The sequence below is a fragment of the Nansenia antarctica genome (genome assembly GCF_963989245.1).
Source record: "Nansenia antarctica genome assembly, chromosome: 1".
NCBI lineage: Eukaryota > Metazoa > Chordata > Actinopteri > Argentiniformes > Microstomatidae > Nansenia > Nansenia antarctica.
The window spans coordinates 59,233,138-59,255,553 of record NC_137674.1 but is presented as its reverse complement, the minus strand read 5'-3'; the positions used below and the strand labels follow the sequence as shown (position 1 = coordinate 59,255,553).

General features: G+C 46.6%; 3 protein-coding genes across 4 annotated transcripts; 2 read left to right on the top strand and 1 right to left on the bottom strand.

Moving 5' to 3' along the window:
• Nucleotides 1-3,485: 3,485 nt before the first annotated feature.
• On the top strand, nucleotides 3,486-12,175 carry wdr21 (WD repeat domain 21). 2 transcript variants are annotated; one of them, XM_080538169.1, is made up of 13 exons: nucleotides 3,486-3,670; nucleotides 4,032-4,156; nucleotides 4,356-4,513; nucleotides 4,917-4,999; nucleotides 6,277-6,385; nucleotides 6,542-6,685; nucleotides 6,820-6,869; nucleotides 7,170-7,249; nucleotides 7,441-7,533; nucleotides 7,818-7,915; nucleotides 8,049-8,228; nucleotides 9,473-9,587; nucleotides 9,739-12,175. In XM_080538169.1, the coding sequence occupies exons 1-13, from the start codon at nucleotides 3,555-3,557 to the stop codon at nucleotides 9,972-9,974; spliced, it is 1,587 nt and encodes a 528-aa protein (XP_080394295.1). In that variant the 5' UTR covers nucleotides 3,486-3,554; the 3' UTR covers nucleotides 9,975-12,175. The 2 variants fall into 2 exon arrangements, with proteins under 2 accessions (XP_080394295.1, XP_080394294.1); XM_080538168.1 differs by having other exon boundaries at nucleotides 4,029-4,156.
• A 121-nt stretch (nucleotides 12,176-12,296) lies between these two features.
• On the bottom strand, nucleotides 12,297-19,082 carry zfyve1 (zinc finger, FYVE domain containing 1; the record flags this gene model as incomplete). Its single annotated transcript, XM_080550426.1, has 12 exons — nucleotides 12,297-12,813; nucleotides 13,384-13,497; nucleotides 13,595-13,775; nucleotides 14,092-14,262; nucleotides 15,472-15,589; nucleotides 16,435-16,532; nucleotides 16,841-16,949; nucleotides 17,075-17,181; nucleotides 17,322-17,536; nucleotides 17,708-17,968; nucleotides 18,114-18,357; nucleotides 18,588-19,082. 12 exons carry the CDS (start codon nucleotides 19,080-19,082, stop codon nucleotides 12,581-12,583), a joined length of 2,346 nt encoding a protein of 781 aa, XP_080406552.1. The 3' UTR covers nucleotides 12,297-12,580.
• Nucleotides 19,083-20,130: 1,048 nt separating this feature from the next.
• On the top strand, nucleotides 20,131-22,212 carry pigh (phosphatidylinositol glycan anchor biosynthesis, class H). The gene is made up of 4 exons (XM_080533799.1): nucleotides 20,131-20,506; nucleotides 21,192-21,401; nucleotides 21,627-21,710; nucleotides 21,907-22,212. Exons 1-4 carry the CDS (start codon nucleotides 20,330-20,332, stop codon nucleotides 21,976-21,978), a joined length of 543 nt encoding a protein of 180 aa, XP_080389925.1. The 5' UTR covers nucleotides 20,131-20,329; the 3' UTR covers nucleotides 21,979-22,212.
• The last annotated feature ends 204 nt before the right edge of the window (nucleotides 22,213-22,416 follow it).

Genomic DNA, 22,416 nt, shown 5'->3' with positions numbered 1-22,416 from the left:
GGAGTCAGCTTTGCCCTGGTGACCCCCTGTGGATTTGAGGGGGATTCCAGGGAGGGGTGGGGAGGGTCCTGCCATGGATGAGGAGCAGATGGGGCTCCCTCTCTCCCTCTCTTTCTGCCACCCCTCTATCCCTCCATCTCTCAGTGCATCTCTCAACAGATGGGCTCAGGAGGACACTGAGACACCACTAATCTACAGCTCTACAGGCCGACCCCCTCACACACACGCACACACACAGCCCCCCCCCCCCACACGCACACACAGACCCCCTCACACACACGCACACACACACACAGACCCCCTTACACACACACACAGACCCCCTCACACACGCGCACACACAGACCCCCTCACACACGCGCACACACACAGACTCCCTCACACACACGCACACACACAGACCCCCGCACACACACAGACCCCCTGACACACACGCACACACACAGACCCCGCACACACACAGACCCCCTGACACACACGCACACACACAGACCCCCTGACACACACGCACACACACAGACCCCCGCACACACACAGGCCCCCTGACACACACGCACACACACAGACCCCCGCACGCACACAGAACCCCTCACACACGCACAGACCCCCTCAGACACATGCACACAGACCCCCTTACACACGCGCACACACACAGACCCCTCACATATGCACACATATACAGACCCCCTTACACACAAGCACACACACAGACCCCCTTATACACGCACACACACAGACTCCCTCACACACACGCACAGTCGCACACACACAGACCCCCTTACACACGCGCACACACACACACCCCCTCACACACACGCACACACAGACCCCCTCACACACGCACACACACACAGACCCCCTTACACACATATGCAGTACATGGGCACACACAGGCACAAACACAAGCACAGACAAACACACACATAGACAAACGCACACAGACACACTTGACACACACACAAAGCAGTACATGGACACACACAGACACAAACAAAAACAAACACACACACACACATACATACAGACAGTTGCACGCACGCACGCACACGCACACACACGCACACACACACACACACACACACACACACACACACACACACACACATACACACCCCTCCTCATCTATCCAACCCAATCACATCCATCACATATTCTAATGTCTGATTCATATCAATGTAAAATCAAGACTCTCCTCTCTTCTCTTTCCCTGTGCAACAATGCAAACAAAAGGCTCTTTCTTTCATGCTGTAGCAGTTGCTGAATTTCACATGTTTTTTCCCTGTAACTTTAAACAATAAAACACACAGTGACAATACAACATACAGCTTTTCCTCCACACTTAGGGCCGGTTTCACAGACAAGGCTTAAGCCTAGTCCTGGACTAAATCACACTTTCAATGTAAAATCTCCATTGAAGATGCTTTTTAGTCCAGGATTAGGCTTAAGCCTTGTCTGTGAAAATGGCCCATAATAGTCTTGTTTGGAAAAGTTATCTGTGACTGTGAGTGAGACACTGTAAGGTGCCTTGTGGAACCGCATTTTCAGAGTCCACCAGACACAAATGTGTTGTTAGTGTTTGTTGTTATTGTCGTCGCATACTGCTTGTCCTGACTCCTGACAGAAAGTCCATATGTTGGTTAAACCAACAATCTGCCTGTTTTCTGTTAGGAATGCAGCTATTTGTATATGGCCACTTCCACAATAGATTGTCTGATAACTGTGGAACCTTCACCACATTCCAGAGTGGGCAAATCTTCCCGATGGAGCCAGTCTGGGAGAATGGGACACTTCACAGGCAGGCACACTCAAGTTCCTGATGCCGGTGTTGACAGCAATATCCAGGCAACAATGAATACAAGAGATAAATTGAAGAGCTGCATTTCGAGGACTGTGTTCCCTGGGGAAAGCATGAAGCTCAGAAAGGTGCATTCCATTAGGAGTGAAACAGCCCTGTATGAATAGTGCTCCTGATAGTAATGAATCAGATGACACAAAATGTGCAAGCCTGATATCTGCATAATGACTCTGGTCTGGTCTGGGAAAGTGCATGAATGTAGCAACTGTGTGGAGACAGATCACTCACTGTGCATTTGAGTCTCATTTCCCTTGAAAACTCATCAACTTCTGAAAAGATCGGTTTTTTTGTAATATGCCGCGCTACCTCCCCCTTAGCCAATGCTTAACACACATATCTCCCTCGTTCTCCCTCTCGAACTTGGTGGCACGGGGAAACACTGAGCACTTTCATTCTGAAATAAATATGCCTACTATGTCTCCAACACTTGCAAATATCTATGAGTGTAGTCCGCATGCTATGCGCAGATAGATAAGCGAACATGAACATGTTGACCAACACAGACGGGGAATAGCCTCTCATGCGCGAGCGCACCAGCAGCAATACGCTTTGTAAAATTAATTCCATGGCGCAAAATGAACTAAAACATTGGAAATCCATGTGTATAAGATTGATAATTACTTATCTTAAAATTGCAAGGTTATCAATAACGCATTATGAAGCAACTTTTGAAAAGATGTCCGTGCGGGGTGAATCGGAGCGCAGCACATTGTCCATGATTCTACGCACTGAAAAAAACATATTTTCTCCAATGCATACGCATTTGTAGGTGATTTATGCTCAGCGTACATTCTAGTATGTAATAATACATATGAACAAAATTACTTGTATCCAAACTTACTGTAATTGTTTCAATGCAACATTTATTTTTAAACACAATTAACTGTAATTTCATTATTCCATAGCCAATAAAGTTGCATTGCATCTTTCCTTGAATATATAGCCGTTGCATGTACTAAGGGTTGGCTTGATTTGTATTAGTAAATAATTTTGAAATTTACTTACGATTTCAGAGGATTCTGAATGACAGCCGCCATTTTGCTGCTGGACTGTAAACCCAATATTCCAAATCTCTGAGCTGTTTGGAACCTCTGAAAAAACCCACCAATACAGTCCCAGGCGCCTCGCTCCTTAACCAATATAATACAAGTACCCAGAAATCAGGCGTGGCTTTGGACAAAACTGTCAAAACCGTGACTAGTGTGTTAATGCATACCTCAAATGGGGGCGGGCCTTAACACGAGCGTTCAGAAACGCCCCAAATTGTGGTCTGAAAACACACGTTTCTACTGGGTCCGCGTGATTCCCACGCCTTCTAATCCGGCGGGTGGAGTTCTCGTTTGGAATATTCTTTTTTGTAACATTTATTAAAACTACATAAATGTCGCAAATGAGTCAGTTTCATCACAACATTTATAAATAGTAAGGGAACAGACTTTTGCACGTGTGACCTTTTAGATTGATCTAACATTCAGCTGCAATTTGTAGTATTCGCTTTCGCTCCGCCACCTCCCCTTGTCACATGACCAGCCCGGCGTGCTTGGACATCGAGCAGGCTGGTGGCCATGTTTGGCAGCAGGCATGATTGCTAGCGTGGCTAACCTGCTTTAAAGTAAACAACGCAACCAAACACAATGTAGCGAGTAGTAGATACAGTAACATCGTTGACCCTTTATATCTTGGTTTAAATATAGCAGGGATGAAGAAAGGGAATTGGCGTGATAGAAGCAGGGACCGTAGGCGACACGGTGGTCACCTCTCCGAATGCCACAGGGACAACAACACCGTTAGGCACAGAGCTCAGGATGAACAAAGGTAGGAGGACGGTGGAAACTCACGATGCCTCACGATAGATTTGAACAAACGACACGTCAAATGCCACGTCTGTATATTGCTAGCTTGTCAACTATGGACGTTGTTGAGAGTTGAGGTTGAATCAAGCATTGATTGATTGATTGATTGATGTGTGTGTGTGTGTGTGTGTGTGTGTGTGTGTGTGTGTGTGTGTGTATGTGTATGTGTATGTGTATGTGTATGTGTGTGTGTGTGTGTGTGTATGTGTATGTGTATGTGTGTGTATGCGTGCGTGCGTGCACACACACAATTATCACATTGTCATTGATGGCATGGCTGCATTGTTGACCGTTTGTGTCCCCTCCTCCTCCACCTCCAGCAGTGATGCTGCTGTCCCGTCTCCCAGAGCCCCAGAGAGCAGCTCTGATGCTGTCCCGTCTCCCAGAGCCCCAGAGAGCAGCTCTGATGCTGCAGGCTCTTCCTCCACCTCCAGCAGTGCTGCTCCAGGTCAGTCCCACCAGACTCATAATCCACACCGCAACGTCACATGAATACAGAGTCAATGACAATGTGTCACGAGCCGCACATAAAGACAGTTACTATTACCTTTGACACAACAGGGCCCAGAACATTGATTTTGTGTGCCCGAATAACAGTGGGAAAAAATGGCTTTATCCCACAACGTTGTTTCCATGTTACGTTCCAGAGCTGCCTGGGTTCTACTTCGACCCAGAGAAGAACCGTTATTTCCGCCTATTGCCGGGACACAACAACAATAACCCTTTAACTAGGGAGCTGCTGAAGGAGAGGGAGCAGGAGAAGCAGAGGTCCAGGCTGCTGACGGAGGACGAGCGGCCCAGAAAGGTACACCAAACCCCTTATACAGAGCTGAGCTGAGTGGGTCTGGTTAGGCATCCAACTTAGTTGCTAAAATATTGCTGGAAAGGAAAATGTGAAAATTAAATATCCAAGCAAGCACAGTATGGTTTTGGGTCTTTCACTGTCGTGTGAAAAGCCCCTGACTGTGGGGTAACATTTCATGTTTGACTGTCTGGACTGGGGTTCTGGTATTGGATTTGTTGCGTATGAGTACGGTAGATTTCCCTCAACTCAAAGGCATGGAAGTTCAGCATCAACCATATTCACTGCCATAGAACAAGCCTATTTTCTGTTTGTTTAGGTATTGGCCTCTCATTTAAAATGTGTATGTTGTGTGTATATGTATGTGTGGAGTTGTTCACAGAACATGTTGTCCCCCTCCATCCAGAAAGCACCAAGAGCAGGCCTGAACTCAGCTCTGCTGCTGCAGAAGAGACACCTGGGCCTTCTCCCTGGGAGCTCCTACTCTAGGTACAAAATGTCTTACTAGAACACACACACATACACTACTCCCATACCTGGGGGGTCATTTATACAACTTTGCGTAGAACTGGCGTAAAAAGGTTGCGTATGTAGACAAGCAAGAATGTTTACGCACACAAAGATTCTGATTTACCGACAATGCGCATGCACGTCTCATGCCCTTTTCCCTTTTTAAATCACAATCAACTCTACATTTTGCACACGTGAACAAGCGTCTTGTCCCACCCTTTTAATACCCATAGTTGCCTATAAATGGTCAGTGAAACGCACCAAATTATATGAATCTATACTGACTGCATGACGACAATGACGGACAAAATCCTGACCGAAAGGCTAAAAAAAGATTTCACCCAGTGAAATTCTGTGCAATAGTTCTGCGCAACGATGTGATAACAATATATGAAACTGCACTCGTATCTGCCCGACTGAAGCATCGAAAACGGAATCAGTTTAAACATAATTTGTCCTGTTCACCTTATTATTTATGAGAATACATTTCATAACATGCAAGTATTGTTTAGGCCTAATAACTACAGATTCAATTAAATATGATTCCCAGTTAAACTGTACAACATATTTGAGAGGTTGTTTTGCAAAAACAGATATCTCTGTTTGTATTTATTATCCTAAATCATGTTTTGTTTTTTTAGATTAAATTAAACTTTATTGTCATTGACAGAGTACAAGTACTAAGACAACGAAACACAGTTCGGCATCTAACCAGATAGTGCATAGTGCAAAAGCCATGAACGTATGTACATTGCATGGTGGGACAGCTAGGGACGGTATTACAGTGAGTATAAGTAAATGAATATAAATTCAGTACAGTAAAGATATATGTACAGTGTGATATGTACAGGACAAGGGCAAGTGTACAGTTAAGATAGGTGCAGTGTGCACATATGTTTTTTTGTGCACTCCTGGGAACTCTTCATATATAATGTGTGAGAGGTAATATTTTGATTTATTTTACACAATGTTAGCAATTTCAAAGCGTGTCTCCAGTTTCATCCTTCTGCCATCGGCATCCTTCTGCCAACAGTTGCTAATTTCTCCAGTTTCTGTGCATACGCATGGGTCCGAGTGTGCGTGGAGGACCGCACCTTTTCACACAAAGTAGTTTTTTAATAAATCCCAAAATTTGCATCAAAGTTGTGTACGCATGCTTTTTTGTGTATGCAACGTTTATGAGTTACCCCCCTGAACAACAAACACTGGTATGGCAGCAGTATATCTCATTTGTGTGTGTGTGGTTGTGTTTCCAGGTTAATCCATGAGGTGAAGGTGAATGAGATGAGACGCCACAAACTGGAGGTCCAGAGCAGCCCCAACACTGACAGCAGCCCCAACACTGACAACTTCAGACTCATAGTGGTGAGGAGACTACTACTCGGAGCGTACACACACAAATACAATCACCCCCACACACACACACACACAACAAAGCGACTAAACAATGTCACTTTATTAAAGCAAATGATTAGCACCGATGCATTTGTAAATGTTCCTCCCTCTCCTCCTCGTCTTCAGGGGGACTCTGCGTGCGAGCGAGTGTTCACCGTTAACGACGTGTCTCACGGAGGCTGCAAGTACGGCATCATGAACTTCCGAGGCGGCAGCCGCGGCTCTCTGTCTGTAGAGATGTGTGACAACCTCTACTTCACCAACCGCAAGGTTGTCTACCTGACGTGTGTGTGTGTGTGTGTGTGTGTGTCTCTCTCTCTCTCTCTCTCTGTCTGTCTGCGTCTGCGTGTGTGTGTGTGTGTGTGTGTTGTACCTGTTTTATACCTGTGTTTTACCTGTTTCAGGTTAACTCCATCTGCTGGGCCTCGGTCACTCACTCTGACTCGCACGTCCTGTATCCTTCAGACCCCCCACCACAGACACCGACTATAGCAGCACTGCTTCAGGGAAAACCAATCATGTTCTGTTTTACTTGCTTGGTTTAAAAGTTGTATTAAAAAAAAGGGTGGCTTTTGAGGGGGGTGACTGTTGTCCTTGCGGCAAGTCTTCAGACTGGCTGGGTCATGTTTCATTGTGTCTGATTCAGAGCGTGTAAGGCAGACGTGGTGTTTTCGAGCTTCGCGATGTTGTCGTCCTCCGTTGTTTTGTCGTCAGTCAGAGTTGTGTTGGCTTTCTTGACGGACCTCATCGTCAGGCTGTGTTTGGTCGGCATGGCAGAGACTCCCGGCTGTGTGAGCTTACTCCCCGCCTCCCTCTTCAGCATCTCCAACCCAGGTAAGACAACGCTTTACGTCTGTCATTTGCTTTTTGGCTTTTGTCGATATTCTACAGCACATTCGTTGTTTCAATAATCAATTGCCTTGACGCTGCCTCCCACTCCTTCTCCTCCCTCTCCAAACTTTTATCTTCCTCATCCCCTTCTCCTCACCCATCTCCCTCTCCACCTCTTCTTTCCTCCTTCCCAGACCTGCCTGGGATGCTGTGTAGTTTTAAGATCTCCACGGCCTGGTCCTGTGCTTGGTGTCTCAACCCCCAGGCTGACAAGACCTTCAGCACTGGTCAGTCACATACTCTACCCTAACCAACTTTCACACTGGTCAGACACATACTCTACCCTAACCAACCTTCACACTGGTCAGACACATACTCTACCCTAACCAACTTTCACACTGGTCAGACACATACTCTACCCTAACCAACCTTCACACTGGTCAGACATATACTTGCACTAGCCTCTACACTAAGAACAGATAAGACGTGCCATGTCTACTTCGCAATGTGAATGACACACCGTCTCTCTCTCTCTATCCCCCCCCCTCTCTCTCTCTCTGTCTGCTGGCAGGTCTCTCACGGAGGGTCATAGTGACAGATGTCGTGACAGGACGGAGGCAGACGTACAGCATGGGCAGTGATGTCCTGGCACAGCAGTTTGCCCTCAGGGTAAGTGGGGTCTCTTTCTCTCTTACATCTCTTTCTGCATCTCTTTTCTCTCTTACATCTCTTTCTGCAACGGTCAGAGTTTGTTCTCCTATTGGAACAGACACACAGCCTCTCTTCCCCCCGCCCCCCCCAGGCCCCGGTGCTGTTCAACGGCTGTCGCTCAGGGGAAATCTTCAGTATCGACCTGCGTCAGAGAGGAGGCAGGAGAGACCATGGCTGGAAGGCCTGCAGGTTCTACCAGGACTCAGCCATCACCTCCGTACGCATCCTCCAGGACGAGAACTACTTGTTGGCTGCAGACATGCAGGGACAGGTCAGACACACAGACCACACCAGACCAGACCAAACCACACCACACTAAGGCTGCCACGATTAGTCGACTAGTCACGACGACGTCGACTACCAAAATCGTCGCCGACATATTTGGTAATCGCCGTAGTCGCATGTTTTTTTGGAGCTGAAATAAGCGTTTTTTTTTTTTTTTTTGCCTAGCACCAGGGGAGCCCCCCCTCCCAAATTTCGTTGTCAATTGACAATAAAGACCATTCATTTCATTCGATAAGCATTCGTTTTTCTTCCCTGAAGCTGCCACTGGCTAGCGTCTCCCAGTGTCTTTGATGTACATGCGCAGTGTCGGTCATCCGGGGCACACGTGACTTCCCCGGAAAAACAAACAGAGAAATGTCTTCCTGTCCTCGTACCTCTAAAGTGTGGGAGCATTTCAACCACAACGTTGAAAAAAAGAATGTAAAATGTAAAATTTGCAAAGCTGAACTCGCTTATCATGGCAGCACGTCTATGATGCGCGAGCATCTAAAAAGGAAGTACGTTGTGGCAGATGACGAGGAAGACGATGGCTCGTCTCGGTAAGCTAGTTAGCTTGTTATTGGCTAACGATATCGTTACGTTAAAAGCCTTCTTACATTATTTTACGTTGTCATCAAAGCGATACTTATCAAATAGCAAAAAATGTTGTCTTAACGTTACAGTGCTAAGAAGGCGCGTTCTACTATGAGATGAGTGAAGCAAAGCAAAACTTTTGTACTCTGTACAAGTATTTATTTTAGTTTTTGTATTCTTTTGGTTGCCTAGTGCCTAGCCTACCTCATTTTACTCAGCAGTTTGCACCCTCTACTACTCTTTACATTACATTACATGCAAGTGATGCCAGAAATAAATCTGCAAAGTTCATTAAAATATCTATTTTTGAGTGAACAATCATTTTAATTGTCTTTATTTTTAGTTAGCACATGCCTACAACAACAACTAACAACTTCAAGCTAAATTTAGAAGCTGATTTAGAAGATGATAGCTAAATAAGAGCGATTGAGTAATTGTGCGATAAGCTGTAATTTATGATCCGATTAGTCGACTAATCGTTAAAATAATCGGTGACTAGTCGACTATGAAAATAATCGTTTGTGGCAGCCCTACACCACACCAGACTACACAACGCTGTGCTACACTATACACTACACCAGACCAGGCTAGACTCAGCCCAGTCCCTTTACCATCACCAGGATCACTTGTTTCAGTCATGTTTCTGTGTGTGTATAGATCTTGCTGTGGGACGTGCGTGTGACGCGGCCGGTGCAGACGTATAAGGGGCACCATAACGAGCACACCTACCTGCCCCTCCACGTCAACGAGCCAGAGGGGCTGCTGCTGGCAGGTTAGTGCTGACACATGTCAGTGTCATAACTCCTCCCCCCCCCCCCAAACACACACACACACACACACAGACAGACAGACAGACACAGTAACACTCCTGTCTGTCTGTCTCTCCTCCTCCTCTGTTCCTCCTCTCCTCTCCTCTCTCCCAGTGGGTCAGGACTGCTACACGAGGCTGTGGAGCCTGGCGGACGGCCACCTGCTGAGGACCATCCCGTCGCCCCACCCGGCAGGCAAGGAGCTGATCCCCAGCGTGGTGTTCTCCTCCCAGCTGGGGGGCCGCAGGGGCCTGCCGGGCCTGCTCATGGCCGTCAGACAGGACCTCTACTACTTCCCCTACAACAGCGACTACCAGGAGGGGGCGGGGCCCGCAGAGGCAGGCTGCTAGAGGAGGAGGGGGGCGGGGCTCAAACCTCACTTCCCCAGTGTTGTTTCCACAGAGACAATGCCCAGTCTGAAAACCTTCCCTCTCTCAGTTCCTACGTCCTGTTTTACTGTAGATGTAAAAGGACGGCGACAGGCCGTGGGGAGATGGCACTGCCATGTTTCTTAGCCCTGTCATGCTTATGTCAATGCTGCTGACAGCTGCTGGATTTAGAAGTTTGTTCAAATGAAGGGCTGTTCAAAACAAAGGAGTAACTGTAGAGCCTCAGGACTCTGTGGGGAATCGATGTTTTACCAGAAGGGTCCGTGTTGCTCTAGGAGTCCACACGGCCTGACTGCCGCCCTCCACTACAGTTGTACTTTCTGCAAGTGAACTCCTTTTACTGGCATACTGAATTATGTCCACAGAAAGTGCAATTCATAAACTGACCAGTGACTTTATTTTTTTATTTTAGGTAACTTGTTGTTTATATGATAATGGTGATTAAATCTGATGATTTAAATAATCATGAAAAATCCTGAAGTGTTTATACAAGTCAAATAACACATTCTATCCAATGCAATTGAATCTTTTTAAAATTATTAATAAAAAAAAGCCTCTGGTAAAAGGGAAACATCATGAACAATCCTTCCAACACAGCGAACACATGCACACCTTTGTGTTTCTCAAGTTTAATACATTAGAGCATAGATGGTACAGTAAACATGATGGTATTGATAATCATATTGATCGTTCTTCAGTATGATATTAGTGTTACTCCTTAAAGGGGCAATCTGTAATTCAAACAACAACACAGGCTCCCTGCCACTTTCTTGCTAAACAGCTGAGGGATGGGGTTGAAGAAATGTAACCACTCTCAATGTCATAGACAGCTATGGATGCAAGGATTGACCAACCGTGAGATCATTATATGTTTTAAAGATATACAGTGGTTGTTTGCATTTATGTTCATATTAAATTATTAGATTAGATTCAACGTCATTGTCATTGCACGGAGTACTGAGACAACGAAATGTAGTTTGGCATCTAACCAGATAGATAAGTTATATTCATACTAAGTTATATTCATGAAGAATCAATGGCTATATATAATGAATTATAGAAATAATTTAAAAGTCCAATGGAGGTACGGATTACAGATTACCCATTTAATAGCACCGACTGACATGAGATGGGCACAGGAATTAGACGATTGTTCCAGGTTCAAGCAAAACTGTTCCAGTTTGTCACCACACTGATCGGACGACATTTCCAGCTACAACTGCAGCGAACTACGCCTCAGCCTGAGATGACAGGGTTATGATGACTTGGTACATGGCTGGTTGATACATCTGAATGTGTACAATTGAGGGTCCAGCCCTGAAGAGTGATGTTGTCCATCCATACTTTATTCTCCTCCTGTAAGCCAGCCACACTTAAGAGGCAATTCCTACTCCACTTCTTCTCAGTCTGTTTACTTCATCCATCGATAGTGGTAGTGTGGACATTTTAAAAAAGAAAAGAAAAACACTCACTCATTTTCCCCATCTGATAGTAAACTGTGTTGTTTTTTCCCCTATATAAAATTAAACAGGCAATGACAGCAGCATTATAGCATTAAGGCTATTCTATCATTGTCTGCCCGTTTAAATGCACATACGGCCACACCGGGCCAAAGAGTAAATAGGTAGTAATGACTACGATAGCATGGAATGCATCTAGATGCGACATCATAGGCCACTGCTGTGCTGTGGATGGTGAGGTGAGAGGAAAGCAGCTAGAAAAAGCATGATCCAGCAGGATGAAGCCAAAACAGAAGGCTGAGGGGGGGGGTCCTTTTTCAGCAACTTCCTCCTAGCCACGGAAGCATCAACAGATATACATGACAGTTGCAGGTGCTCTACTAGTGCTATAATGCCATTGGGATAGATTGTCAAGGATTCCTTGTTTTCCTGTGTGCATGACTACAAACAGATGGGATAGGACAAAATGGGGTACATTGGGAATTAGATCCGTCATTTAGCAAGCATGCCACTTCTCTTTTGTAACTCCTTCGCTCACTCTACATTCTGTTCTCTGTTTTGTCTCTGTCTCTCTCTCTCAGGCAGATTATCTTCATACTGTATATGAGAACCTAGGCAGGTTAAAGTGTAATAGCATAAAGGGACTGACGGTGAAGTGGAAGGAAAGACAATGTCAGGACGTCCAACCCCACACTGTGTCAGTCAGAGGAGACAAAAACAGTCCCCTTCCCCCCATCCCCATCCCCCCCCCCCCCCTCCTCCTCCTCCTCCCCCTCCTCCTGATAAAACCCCCAGCGTCAGTTGGGATACCATCTGTGTAAAGAAAGATTCTCAAAAGTAGGAGTTGTTCCAAACAACAGATCTATAGGATCAAACTAACCTAAATAAATGAAACTTAATTCATAGATTAACCAACAAAAGGTATGGAAAAACATCGCCGGTTAGGTTAGGAACAACTTCTACACGCATCAACTGACACTCACTGAGCTGAACCACTGCAGCCACAGAGAGAGAGAGAGAGAGAGAGAGAGGGGGTGGGGGAGGGGGTGGAGGATGGGGGTTCCAGTTCCTCAGAGATGGGCTTGGACTGTGCGCTAACACTCTTCGCTAGAGCTCTCCCGCTTTCTGGTTGCAGCCGTTGCAGACGCGCACCGGGTGGTCCCAGCCTCTAGAGGGCACCGCTCTGCGTTCCAGGGAGCAGTCGTCGCACACGCCCTGGCCACAGGCGCGGCAGTGGTGGATGGACAGGCGGGCGGAGAACTCCCGCTGGCACTCGCAGCAGCAGCGGATGTCCTGGTCCGGTACCCAGTAGGCTGGACGGGCGGCGTCCTTCACCAGGCCTGGGGGAGGGGGACAAACAAGGGCACACACCAATCATACGCAGGCTCGAGGTGTCGTGTTGTGGTTCCATTGGCCCGGTTTGATCAATCATTCGTCAATCATCTGTCACCCACCATGATTGCATGATGGTGAAAGCAAGGCTTCGGCGACATAAGCTTGGTATGGTGTATTTTAGAGGTATCCATAGGGCACATTGACTGTCACTACCCATTCCCAAGGATTGCAATGGTTATGAACTGCAGTACTTTTTCTTCACCACCTGATGGCAGCATAATTGAAACACAAATCTACCTAGGAGAGTATTTGGATGAGATTCAACTTGATGTAGCTTTTCAGACCTTATGCAGCAGTGTCTATGCTGATTTAGTTGTAACCATCCATGTCTCTCCCCCTATTTGCCTCTCTCTCCCTCCCTCTCTCCCTCTCTCTCTCTCCCTCCCTCTCTCTCTCTCTCCCTCCCTCTCTCCCTCTCTCCCTCTCTCTCTCCCCTCCCCCCTCCCTCTCTCCCTCCCTTCACTCCCTCCCTCCCTTCACTCCCTCCCTCCAGAGCAGATGTGATCAGTACTCACCTAGAGGGATGTCTATGGCGGTGACCACAGCTCCTAGTGTGCTCTGGACAGCCTCTCCAACCCTCCTGGTCAGAGTCCCCCCCTCCTCCTCCTCCAGCGCAGCATCCAGCAGCTCTGAACCATAAACACAAGGGGAAGGAGAATTATTTTAATTCAACATATTTCCATTGCAGCTATTCACATCAAATGTAGACCAGACATACTAACGTACCTGTTGGGATGCCCCTGTTGTGGAAGCAGGCGTCGCAGACGCGGACAGGGGCCAGGCCCCAGCCCCTCTCCGGGACCGGGCGGTTCTTGGAAGAACAGGTGTCGCAGAAGCCCTCTCCGCAGGCACGGCAGTGGTGCTTGGTGTCGTTGTCCTGGAACACCTCCCCGCACTTATGGCATTTCTACGTTCCGCAGACACACAGTAGACACACGTGAGAGACATAGAGACAGTTAAAGGAAGTGGACGCACACATCAGTGAAAATAAGTATGTTGAAATGAGTCGGTTCGCCTGATTTTTTTATGTGTGTACTGATGACTTCATATAAGAAAGTATAAAGTGACTTAACGTAATGCATCTTCATTATAAATGCATTCATTCAACTGGCTTTCACATCGTCAATTCCAGGCTTCCGTTACTTGCAGAAAGAGTCAATGACCCCCCCCCCCAACCTCATGTACTTCATGTCAATTGAGTGCTGTCAGGAGGAGCCACTGACCAGGATGAGGGAGTTGGGTTTCCAGTAAGCAGGGGCGATCTGGTCCGTGAGCCAGGAAGTCACTGCTTTAGCAGGCTTGACGCTGAGTTCAGACACTGACTGGGAGATGTAGTTCACGCCGTCCAGCAACCTCTGAGCCGCGTTGTTGTTGTCCTTCAGAAAACCATCACACTGGAGAGCGGGATGGAGGGAGGGAGGGAGGGAAGGAGGGAGAGAGAGAGAGAATGTGAGAGACAGGATGATCAGAGCGTTATGGTTGCTGACACTACAGGTTCTGGTGTCAGTGTAGTTTTGTGATAAAACTGAGAATTCATTGTTGAATAGAAGCCACCTGTAGCTTGACTGGCATGATCTGGTTCACCCTCCTGTCAGAGCTTAAATGGCACAATAGTACTACCTTGGCGTCTGTTTAACATGTTTGACATGTTTAATTTGATAGCGTTTGTGCCTACTGAACACAGCCCCTGGAGTAGGGTAGCCATTCGTCCGGCTTTAGGCCGGATAGTCTGGCTTTCGAATGCCTTGTCCGGCTGTAGGCGCAGCCAAATTTGTCGCTCATTTGTCCTCCTTTAAAAAAAAACGAACAAAAAAGGTCCGCCTTTTGACATCATTACCTCGTTAAAAGCTGTGTACAAAAATAAATATATTTCATTGGTTACATTTCCGCGTTGTGTCCGTTCACTTAATACTTCCAAGGAAGTTTGGTTGATGTTAGTGAAAGTTTGGTAAATATTTAAATTAGCCATGTGTTGATTCACCACAACACTCACTCACGTGCAGTAGCTTTCAGTAAACCGCCTCAGTCAGCAACTGCAAGCTCTGGTAACGCTAGCTAGCTACTTTGTTGGACTGAAAATGCTTGCCCAGCCTCTGCCCAGTCTCTACCCAGTTTGTGGCCAGCTTGAGCTCCAGGTGAGAATGTCATACAACTGCCCTGTTTGACACAATTTGTGTATTCATGGTAATTGGCAATATGGAATGGACTTTATTTGTCATTGCTACAGTACAGGTACCAAACAACGAAATTTAGGAGGGGTGGCTCCCCTGGTGTTAGGAAAGGGAAAAAAAAACACATTTTAGAAAAAGCACAAAATCACAAGGTAAGGTAAGGAGCTGGTTTACATCAATAAAGGCTATGTACACAATCCACTGTGCTATACTGCACAGATAGTCAACTAGGGTTGTCATATTGCACAAAAGTATTTTTTCACGTTATTTTAAAGTGTCACAGTTTGCAGGCTTGAAATGTACATGTTTGTGCCTCAGCACTAGCTGCCATACAATCCGTCCGGACTGTCCTGGGCCCAGATGAGATGGATGAGGGCTATGGCTCTCTGTGTTTCAGTTTTGGTAATTTTGGTGTGGCATCTCTGATCTTACCCCGGGCCAGATGTGCTGGATCTCAGTTCGGACCACTGTGTCCACTGGGTCCTGGTTCCCGTACCAGTACTGCCTGCTTCTGTAGATCACCGCACAGTTGGGACACTCGATCACATACCTGTAGAAACATGCATGGTTCAGCCAATGTTACTGCAATCTATATATATTTATTATTCTTTTTGGGGGGGTTTATTGTAAATGCAATCTACATTCACATTTTAGGCATTTAGCAGATGCCTTATTCCAAAGCGACTTACAATCAATACATTTGACTAAGTAATTGAATCAACTATCCACCAGCCATAGCAGGAAAAAGTCATCTATGCTCAAGCCTGGGGCTATTGGCAATCGTCTTTTTTAAGACACAGGAGAAACAGTACAGGGGGGAAGTAGCTGTCTCAGGAGAAACAGTACAGGGGGGTAGTAGGTGTCTCAGGAGAAACAGTACAGAGGGTAGTAGGTGTCTCAGGAGAAACAGTACAGAGGGTAGTAGGTGTCTCAGGAGAAACAGTACAGAGGGTAGTAGGTGTCTCAGGAGAAAGAGTACAGGGGGGTAGTAGGTGTCTCAGGAGGAGAAACAGTACAGAGGGGTAGTAGGTGTCTCAGGAGAAAGAGTACAGGGGGGTAGTAGGTGTCTCAGGAGAAAGAGTACAGGGGGGTAGTAGGTGTCACAGGAAAAACAGTACAGGGGGTAGTAGATGTCTCAGGAGAAACAGTACAGGGGGGTAGTAGGTGTCTCAGGAGAAACAGTACAGGGGGTAGTAGATTTCCATGTCATATTTCTTCCTCATATTGGGTGCGTTCGTAAATTCGCTCTGAGAGCACCGGAGCGCACACTGGGTTCAACATCATAAAGGGACCAAGTCATTTGATTGGACAAGAGGCATTCCATGAGTGCTGATCAGATTTCCAGAGCGAATTTAAGAACGCAGCCATTGTGAATGAGCAGAAGCAGCCACTCACCCGGACCAGGCGTAGATGGCCAGACCGAACCAGGGCGAGTCAGAGGAGGCCGTCGTCTTGGGAACCACAATCACCTCCTTCCCTCCCTCATAGCAGGCCTGAGGAACCCATAGAGACACTCAGATAGGCCCAAAGCTAAATAGGCCCAAAGCTAAATAGGCCCAAAGCTAAATAGGCCCACGGCTTTGTATGGCCAGAAGAGCTGTTGACTTATAGGTGTCAATATGTGTCTGTGTGTGTCAGTGTGTGTCAGTGTGTGTGTGTCAGTGTGTGTCAGTGTGTATCAGTGTGTGTCAGTGTGTGTCAGTGTGTGTCAGTGTGTGTCAGTGTGTGTCAGTGTGTGTCAGTGTGTGTCAGTGTGTGTCAGTGTGTGTCAGTGTGTGCGCGTGAGCACGCATGCATTTACCTTACAGGTGTAAATGCGGTTATCGTACTGAGCAGAGTAGCGGCAGCGATGTTTGGCCTCGTGTTCGACCTCCTCCCTCAGGTGGTTCATGCTGTTCTTACAGCCCGACCTGAAAGGCAGAAGGACAGAGAGTCGGTGTGACAGAACTCTGAGGGTAAGATGCCAGCGTGGATCCTAGTGTGTGTACGGTAGGACACTGAGTGGACCCTATGAGAGAGCCGGTGAGATACGCACCCACAGCTGAGGCAGATGCTGGAGCAGGTGAAGTACTCATCTGGGAAGAAGGAGTTACTGGCCAGGTGCTCGTCTGGGATATCCCCACTGAAGCGCTCACTCAGGGCCTAAGACAGAAAGGGAGAGAGAGGGAGAGTCAGGGAGTGACACAGACACACACACACAATCCTTCTCTCACACCCCAATCCAATAGACAAACACACACACGCGCGGGCACACACACACACACACACACACACACACACACCTGCAGGGCCTTGTATATGACGCTGGCGGAGCGTGGTGAGCGGGTGGTGTTGTTGTCCAGCTGTTGCTCCAGGCTGTGGAGCAGACCACTGAAGTCCGTGGGGGGGTTGTAGGTACGAGTACCGCGGTACTGGACGGAACTGAAGGCTTCTGGGAAAAGACCCAGCTTCCTGAAACGCTCCTGGAGCAGACGCTCGGCCGACTCAGACGGCTTATCTGGAGAGTGAGAGCAAGAGGGGAGGGAGAACATGAAAGAGGGATGGGGGGCGGGGAACAGGAGGGCGGGGAACAGGAGGGAGGGGGACAGGAGGACTAGGATGAGACAGAATGTCTTTTAGAAGAGAGTCCTGGTAAAAGTGGTCAAATGCAGCCATCAGCCCTAGTTACCTGATCCCAGCAGCTTGGTGTGGACAGTCTCATGGAAGATGATGACAGCGGGTCCCAGGGTGGACAGAGGGACGTCGAGCCCACAGCGGGTAGTGGTGGCCTTCAGCTCACGGGTGAAGTGCTTCAGGTAGGCATCCGACGCATCGCCGAGGAACTTGAAGAGGTCGTCATGGAGACGGTCGGCGTGAGTCCGGTAAATTACCAAGTCGGACACGGCCAGGACTTTAAGGAGCAGTCGGGTACGCTGACCCTGGTTGGATCCTGTGCACCGAATAGAGAGAAAATACATGTCTGCTTACTGTTTGCTGCTTCCACACTGAATCTATTTACTTTTTGTTTTTACTCTTATCTGCCCCTCTAGAAGACATTGTGGTGGACACAGAGAGCTCCTCTCTCTTTCCCTTACCTGCTCCCAGCAGCCCCTCTGTGTCGATGACTACCACCCTGTGGATGGGGTCCATGGCAGCCCAAACCCCCACTGTGCAGGACTCCTGGGTGGGGGAGGTCTTGAACACCTCCCTGCCCAGGAAGAAGGTGTGGTTGAGGGTGTGGGACTTGCCCTCCCCGGTGTTCCCAAAGATGGACACTACCTTGAGGAGCTCGTCTGGCCTGCAGCCCAGTCTGTTGACAAAGTCCTCCTCATCCTTCAACTGAGAGCAAAACAACAGCACATAATGAGACGTGGAGTTTTTTTTACATTGTTAATTACAGTTAGTTACAGTAAATACCTGGCGTTCAAAACCAACTGGGAAAGTTTGTTTCCTAATATTTGGCAAAGATAAATGAGGCTGTCTTTTTCAGAAGGCATATACAGTATGCTGTCACATAAGAGCAGAGTTACTAGAGCTTAAGTTAACTAAACTGGGCCATAATCACTCACCTGCATCTCCTCTTTCTCGTCGACCAGAAGGAAGCTTGACACATTCCCTACTTTGGCTTTCAGAGCCTCCATCTCCGCGTCCCCGGCAGCCATGCACCTGTCCTGGGCGTTGGCCGGAGGGTAAGGGGTAAGAGGGTGCTTTCTCTTGTTCACCCCACTGTGGGTCCGCTTCTGGCAGTCAAGGCACAGATTGATCTTACAGCCTTGGCAACGGACCACAGCTCTCAGGCGACCACCATTCACTGCGCTGCTGCTGCTACCGTCGCCTTTGCAGGAGTCGCAGAAAGGGACGTGACCCGGGGAGATCCGCACCCTGTCGTGGTTCCTCATGCGCTCCTGGCGATGGAGCTCCAGTTCGCAGCGGACACACTGCAGGCTGCCGCACTCGTCACACTCAAACGCTGCCTCGTCAGACCCCCCGCAGGCATAGCTCTCCTGACACACCGGGACACCGGGGTTCATCCCCTTATCTACAGACGGACCTTGACCACTCATGTCAGTCAGTCAGTCAGTCAGTCAGTCAGTCAGTGTGCTGGAGAGCTCTGTCGTGCAGATGACCTACAAGGCTGAGGTGTCAAAACCACACCAGGATTGCACAACCTCACTGATGCAAAACTAGGTTAGGGTACAGTCGAATATGGCATAGATATTCACAATGTTCTTCAGTGTCAACTGTGACAGCTAGCTAGATGCCAAACGATTCAGCCTGTTTGTCAACAAATCAGTCGCCACTGTTTCCTATGTACATCTCCAGACACGTGACTAGAGAACTACGAGCATGTCCAGCATTGTGTTGACTTGACTAGGTAGCTATTTGTTGTTGTGTGCCAATTTGTCAGCAAAAAAATAGTATACTATTGCAATTCAGCTGATATATATTTTTTTTAAATACATTTGTGTATCTAACAATTACTTTACATCACAATCAAGGAATGTTTTTACAAAGACCAACCCAACAACAAAAACCTCAGTCAATCCAAAAACCCAGTGACCTAATACCAGACAGTACTAGTAGTACTTGCCCGGCGGACGACGTCTAAAATGTTGTTTACAGCAGACAAAAACGCAATCAATCTTTAAGAAATGTTCCCATGATCCAGTGCTACTTATTCTATAAACAAAGACATCGTTATTTTGATGGCGTGTAAGATAATGTCGTAACCCGACAGCTAGATCTCAGTAAATGTTGTTGCCAGTTGACATGAGCTGATCGGCTTGTTTTCATCCAGAGAGGTCAAAAGTGAAAATCCACAACGCATTCTGGGAAATGCAGTATTGCTAGTTGGGTTACTTCCGCTGACTGATGTTTAAGGAGCACTAAAGAAATATCCTGTTTAATGTTTTATTAAGACTTAAGTATTATTTTTAGACGATTTTATGAAGTAGCTAGACATTCGGAATTATTTCACTACCTGGCTACAAGTCCATGTGACAATAAGACTTCAATCCCCACAATGCACCTCGTTGTTAGAAGACAGCTAGACCAGAGAGGTTGTTCTACCATCAATTCTGCCCTCATTTTGTCTAACGAAATAATCAATTATTACATGTCCTGGTCTTCTTTTAACCGTTCGTGAAGTTGGAGACAAATTTATGATTTTGTTTTTGTTTTAATGAGCTTTTCCCACCTGTTCTTAGTAAGTTTAGGTTAGCATCCAGCTTTCATGCTGCTAGCTAGTGGTCAGTAGTAGTCAAAACAAATAGCAACATTTGATGAGAAGCGTCGACCAGAAACCGTCCGAATGGAAGAAGAAGTTTTCACCGACATTGACGGCAAAGCCATCTCTCTGGATTGCCAGAGTCACTCGAGCTTTTGCAGAGAATTCGTAGTTAGCAACGCTAAAGTGTCGATTGGCAAAGTGATGGTGTACACTTGCTCCGTGTGGCTGTCGGCATACGTCGTGTTCTTTTTCACAGAGGTAAGGCGCCGAGATCCCACTGTCACCATGTCCTTGGGAGCTGTTGGCTGTGCAGCTATGTTATTGGAGGCCATGCTGTTATAGAAGCGTAACAAGTTGAAGGTGTGCAGACTTTTGTTCCAGCCCAGCACTAATACATCTGAGTCACCTAAATCAAGTGCTGCCTGGAAGTAAAGCCCAGAGTCCAGGCCTACACCATTTCTCAGTCAGATTTAACAGGGTATCCGCGGTGTCTTGAAAAGTATTAAAAGTTGATAAATACATTTTGGGGAAATCAAGACCCTTAATAAGTATTAAAAAGTCTTATCACGATTGTATGAGGTCTTGAATTCTGTAGGTATTTTTCTGAATTAGACTCTGTCCAAAGAGTTTGAGTCCTAAAAACCTTTAGTAAAAGTTCGTGAATTTATTAGTTTTATTAAAAAACAAAGATGAACCGGAAATTGTGTTGATAGTGGTCTAGTCTATTGCAAACTAAAACTGTTAAGTTAAAGGTGTCACTGATGTAACGGTTACAGCTCGAAGTGGCGGTGAGGGCTGGAAAAATATTGACAAGGTCTTTAAAAAGTCTTAGAAAGGTATTGAAATTAACCTCAAGATTCCTGTATATACCCTGTTTAAGTGTCTACTGCTGCCCAATAGTAATGCCTGACAATCACCTAAATACTCCCCCCCCTAATTTCAGAACACAGCAGTTCTCTCCAGTGCCATAGTCATCACTTTGGTTGGGATGATGTTCCACATCCACTTTGTGAAGGTCGACCATGAAACCCTGCTGGTCATCGGCTCCTTGGGCATCCAGCTGTCGTCGAGCTATGCATCTGGGCGGGAGTGCACCTCCTTCATCGAGATGGGCAAAATCAAGGACATCGTAATCAATGAAGCCATTTATATGGTATGGAAATAGGCTAGACACTCTCTCAGGGGTCTAATTAATTTGTCCTATTAATCATCAGTTAATTAATCAGAGATTAATCAGTCTGTTATGCATGGTATTTTTATATTATTCTTATTTACCACTTAGGGCAGGTATATTGATCCTGCTAACACGTTGGCATTGATAACAGGCATGAATGACAACAATGCAATGATGAATTTACTAATTCCGCTTTCGTTTCAGCAAAGAGTAATCTATTACCTCTGCATACTACTGAAGGACCCCTCAGACCCTGATGCTGTGGCCAGCGTGGTCCCACTGTTTCAGGTGAGCTTTAACTTGGATTGTGGTTGAGCAGCATATCATTGTTTCAAATGTTGTCCATGTATCTTTGCATTACACTGTTGTTTAGGGTAACTTTTCCAAACTGCAGTATTGTTTTCTGGTATAACTAGATTGACTAACCACCCTCACGCTTGTGATGTGTTATTTCCTGTTTCAATTATTCTCACTCTTCTTTCAGAGTTCAAAGCCAAGGCTGAACTGCTTGGTCAAAGTATACAAAAGCTGTCAAGAGATTCTAGCAAAGTGCTGACGACATGCCTGAAACCACTGCCACTGCATACCGATGTTTTAAGGCATGCAACATACTCTGGATGTTTCTCTGGTTAGGTTAGGCTATCATTTTCCAATGGAAAATAACTAATGAAACACTTGTCTGTCAGTTCATTTCCGAAATGTCTATTTGTGTGTGTCACCTTGAAAGACAAATTGTTTGATACATCAAGGGCCGGTTTCACAGACAAGGCTTAAGCCTAGTCCTGGACTAAATCACACTTTCAATGTAAAATCTCCATTGAAGATGCTTTTTAGTCCAGGATTAGGCTTAAGCCTTGTCTGTGAAACTGGCCCCTAGTGTCAGAAAATGATATTGTATCACACTGAAATATACTTTTTACCCTGTCATTAATACTTAGTTATGTTACTGTATTTATGATTTAAAACCACTTGAAGAAAGATTTTGTAGCAATCC

Bases quoted from the DNA above. Each gene is read 5' to 3' on its own strand.
- wdr21 (XM_080538168.1), top strand. From the start codon at position 3,555: ATGAAGAAAGGGAATTGGCGTGATAGAAGCAGGGACCGTAGGCGACAC. The intron at 7,534-7,817 runs GTCAGTCACATA...GTCTGCTGGCAG, and splicing joins TGACAAGACCTTCAGCACTG to GTCTCTCACGGAGGGTCATA. The intron at 8,229-9,472 runs GTCAGACACACA...GTGTGTGTATAG, and splicing joins CTGCAGACATGCAGGGACAG to ATCTTGCTGTGGGACGTGCG.
- pigh (XM_080533799.1), top strand. From the start codon at position 20,330: ATGGAAGAAGAAGTTTTCACCGACATTGACGGCAAAGCCATCTCTCTG. The intron at 20,507-21,191 runs GTAAGGCGCCGA...CCCTAATTTCAG, and splicing joins TCGTGTTCTTTTTCACAGAG to AACACAGCAGTTCTCTCCAG. The intron at 21,402-21,626 runs GTATGGAAATAG...CTTTCGTTTCAG, and splicing joins TCAATGAAGCCATTTATATG to CAAAGAGTAATCTATTACCT.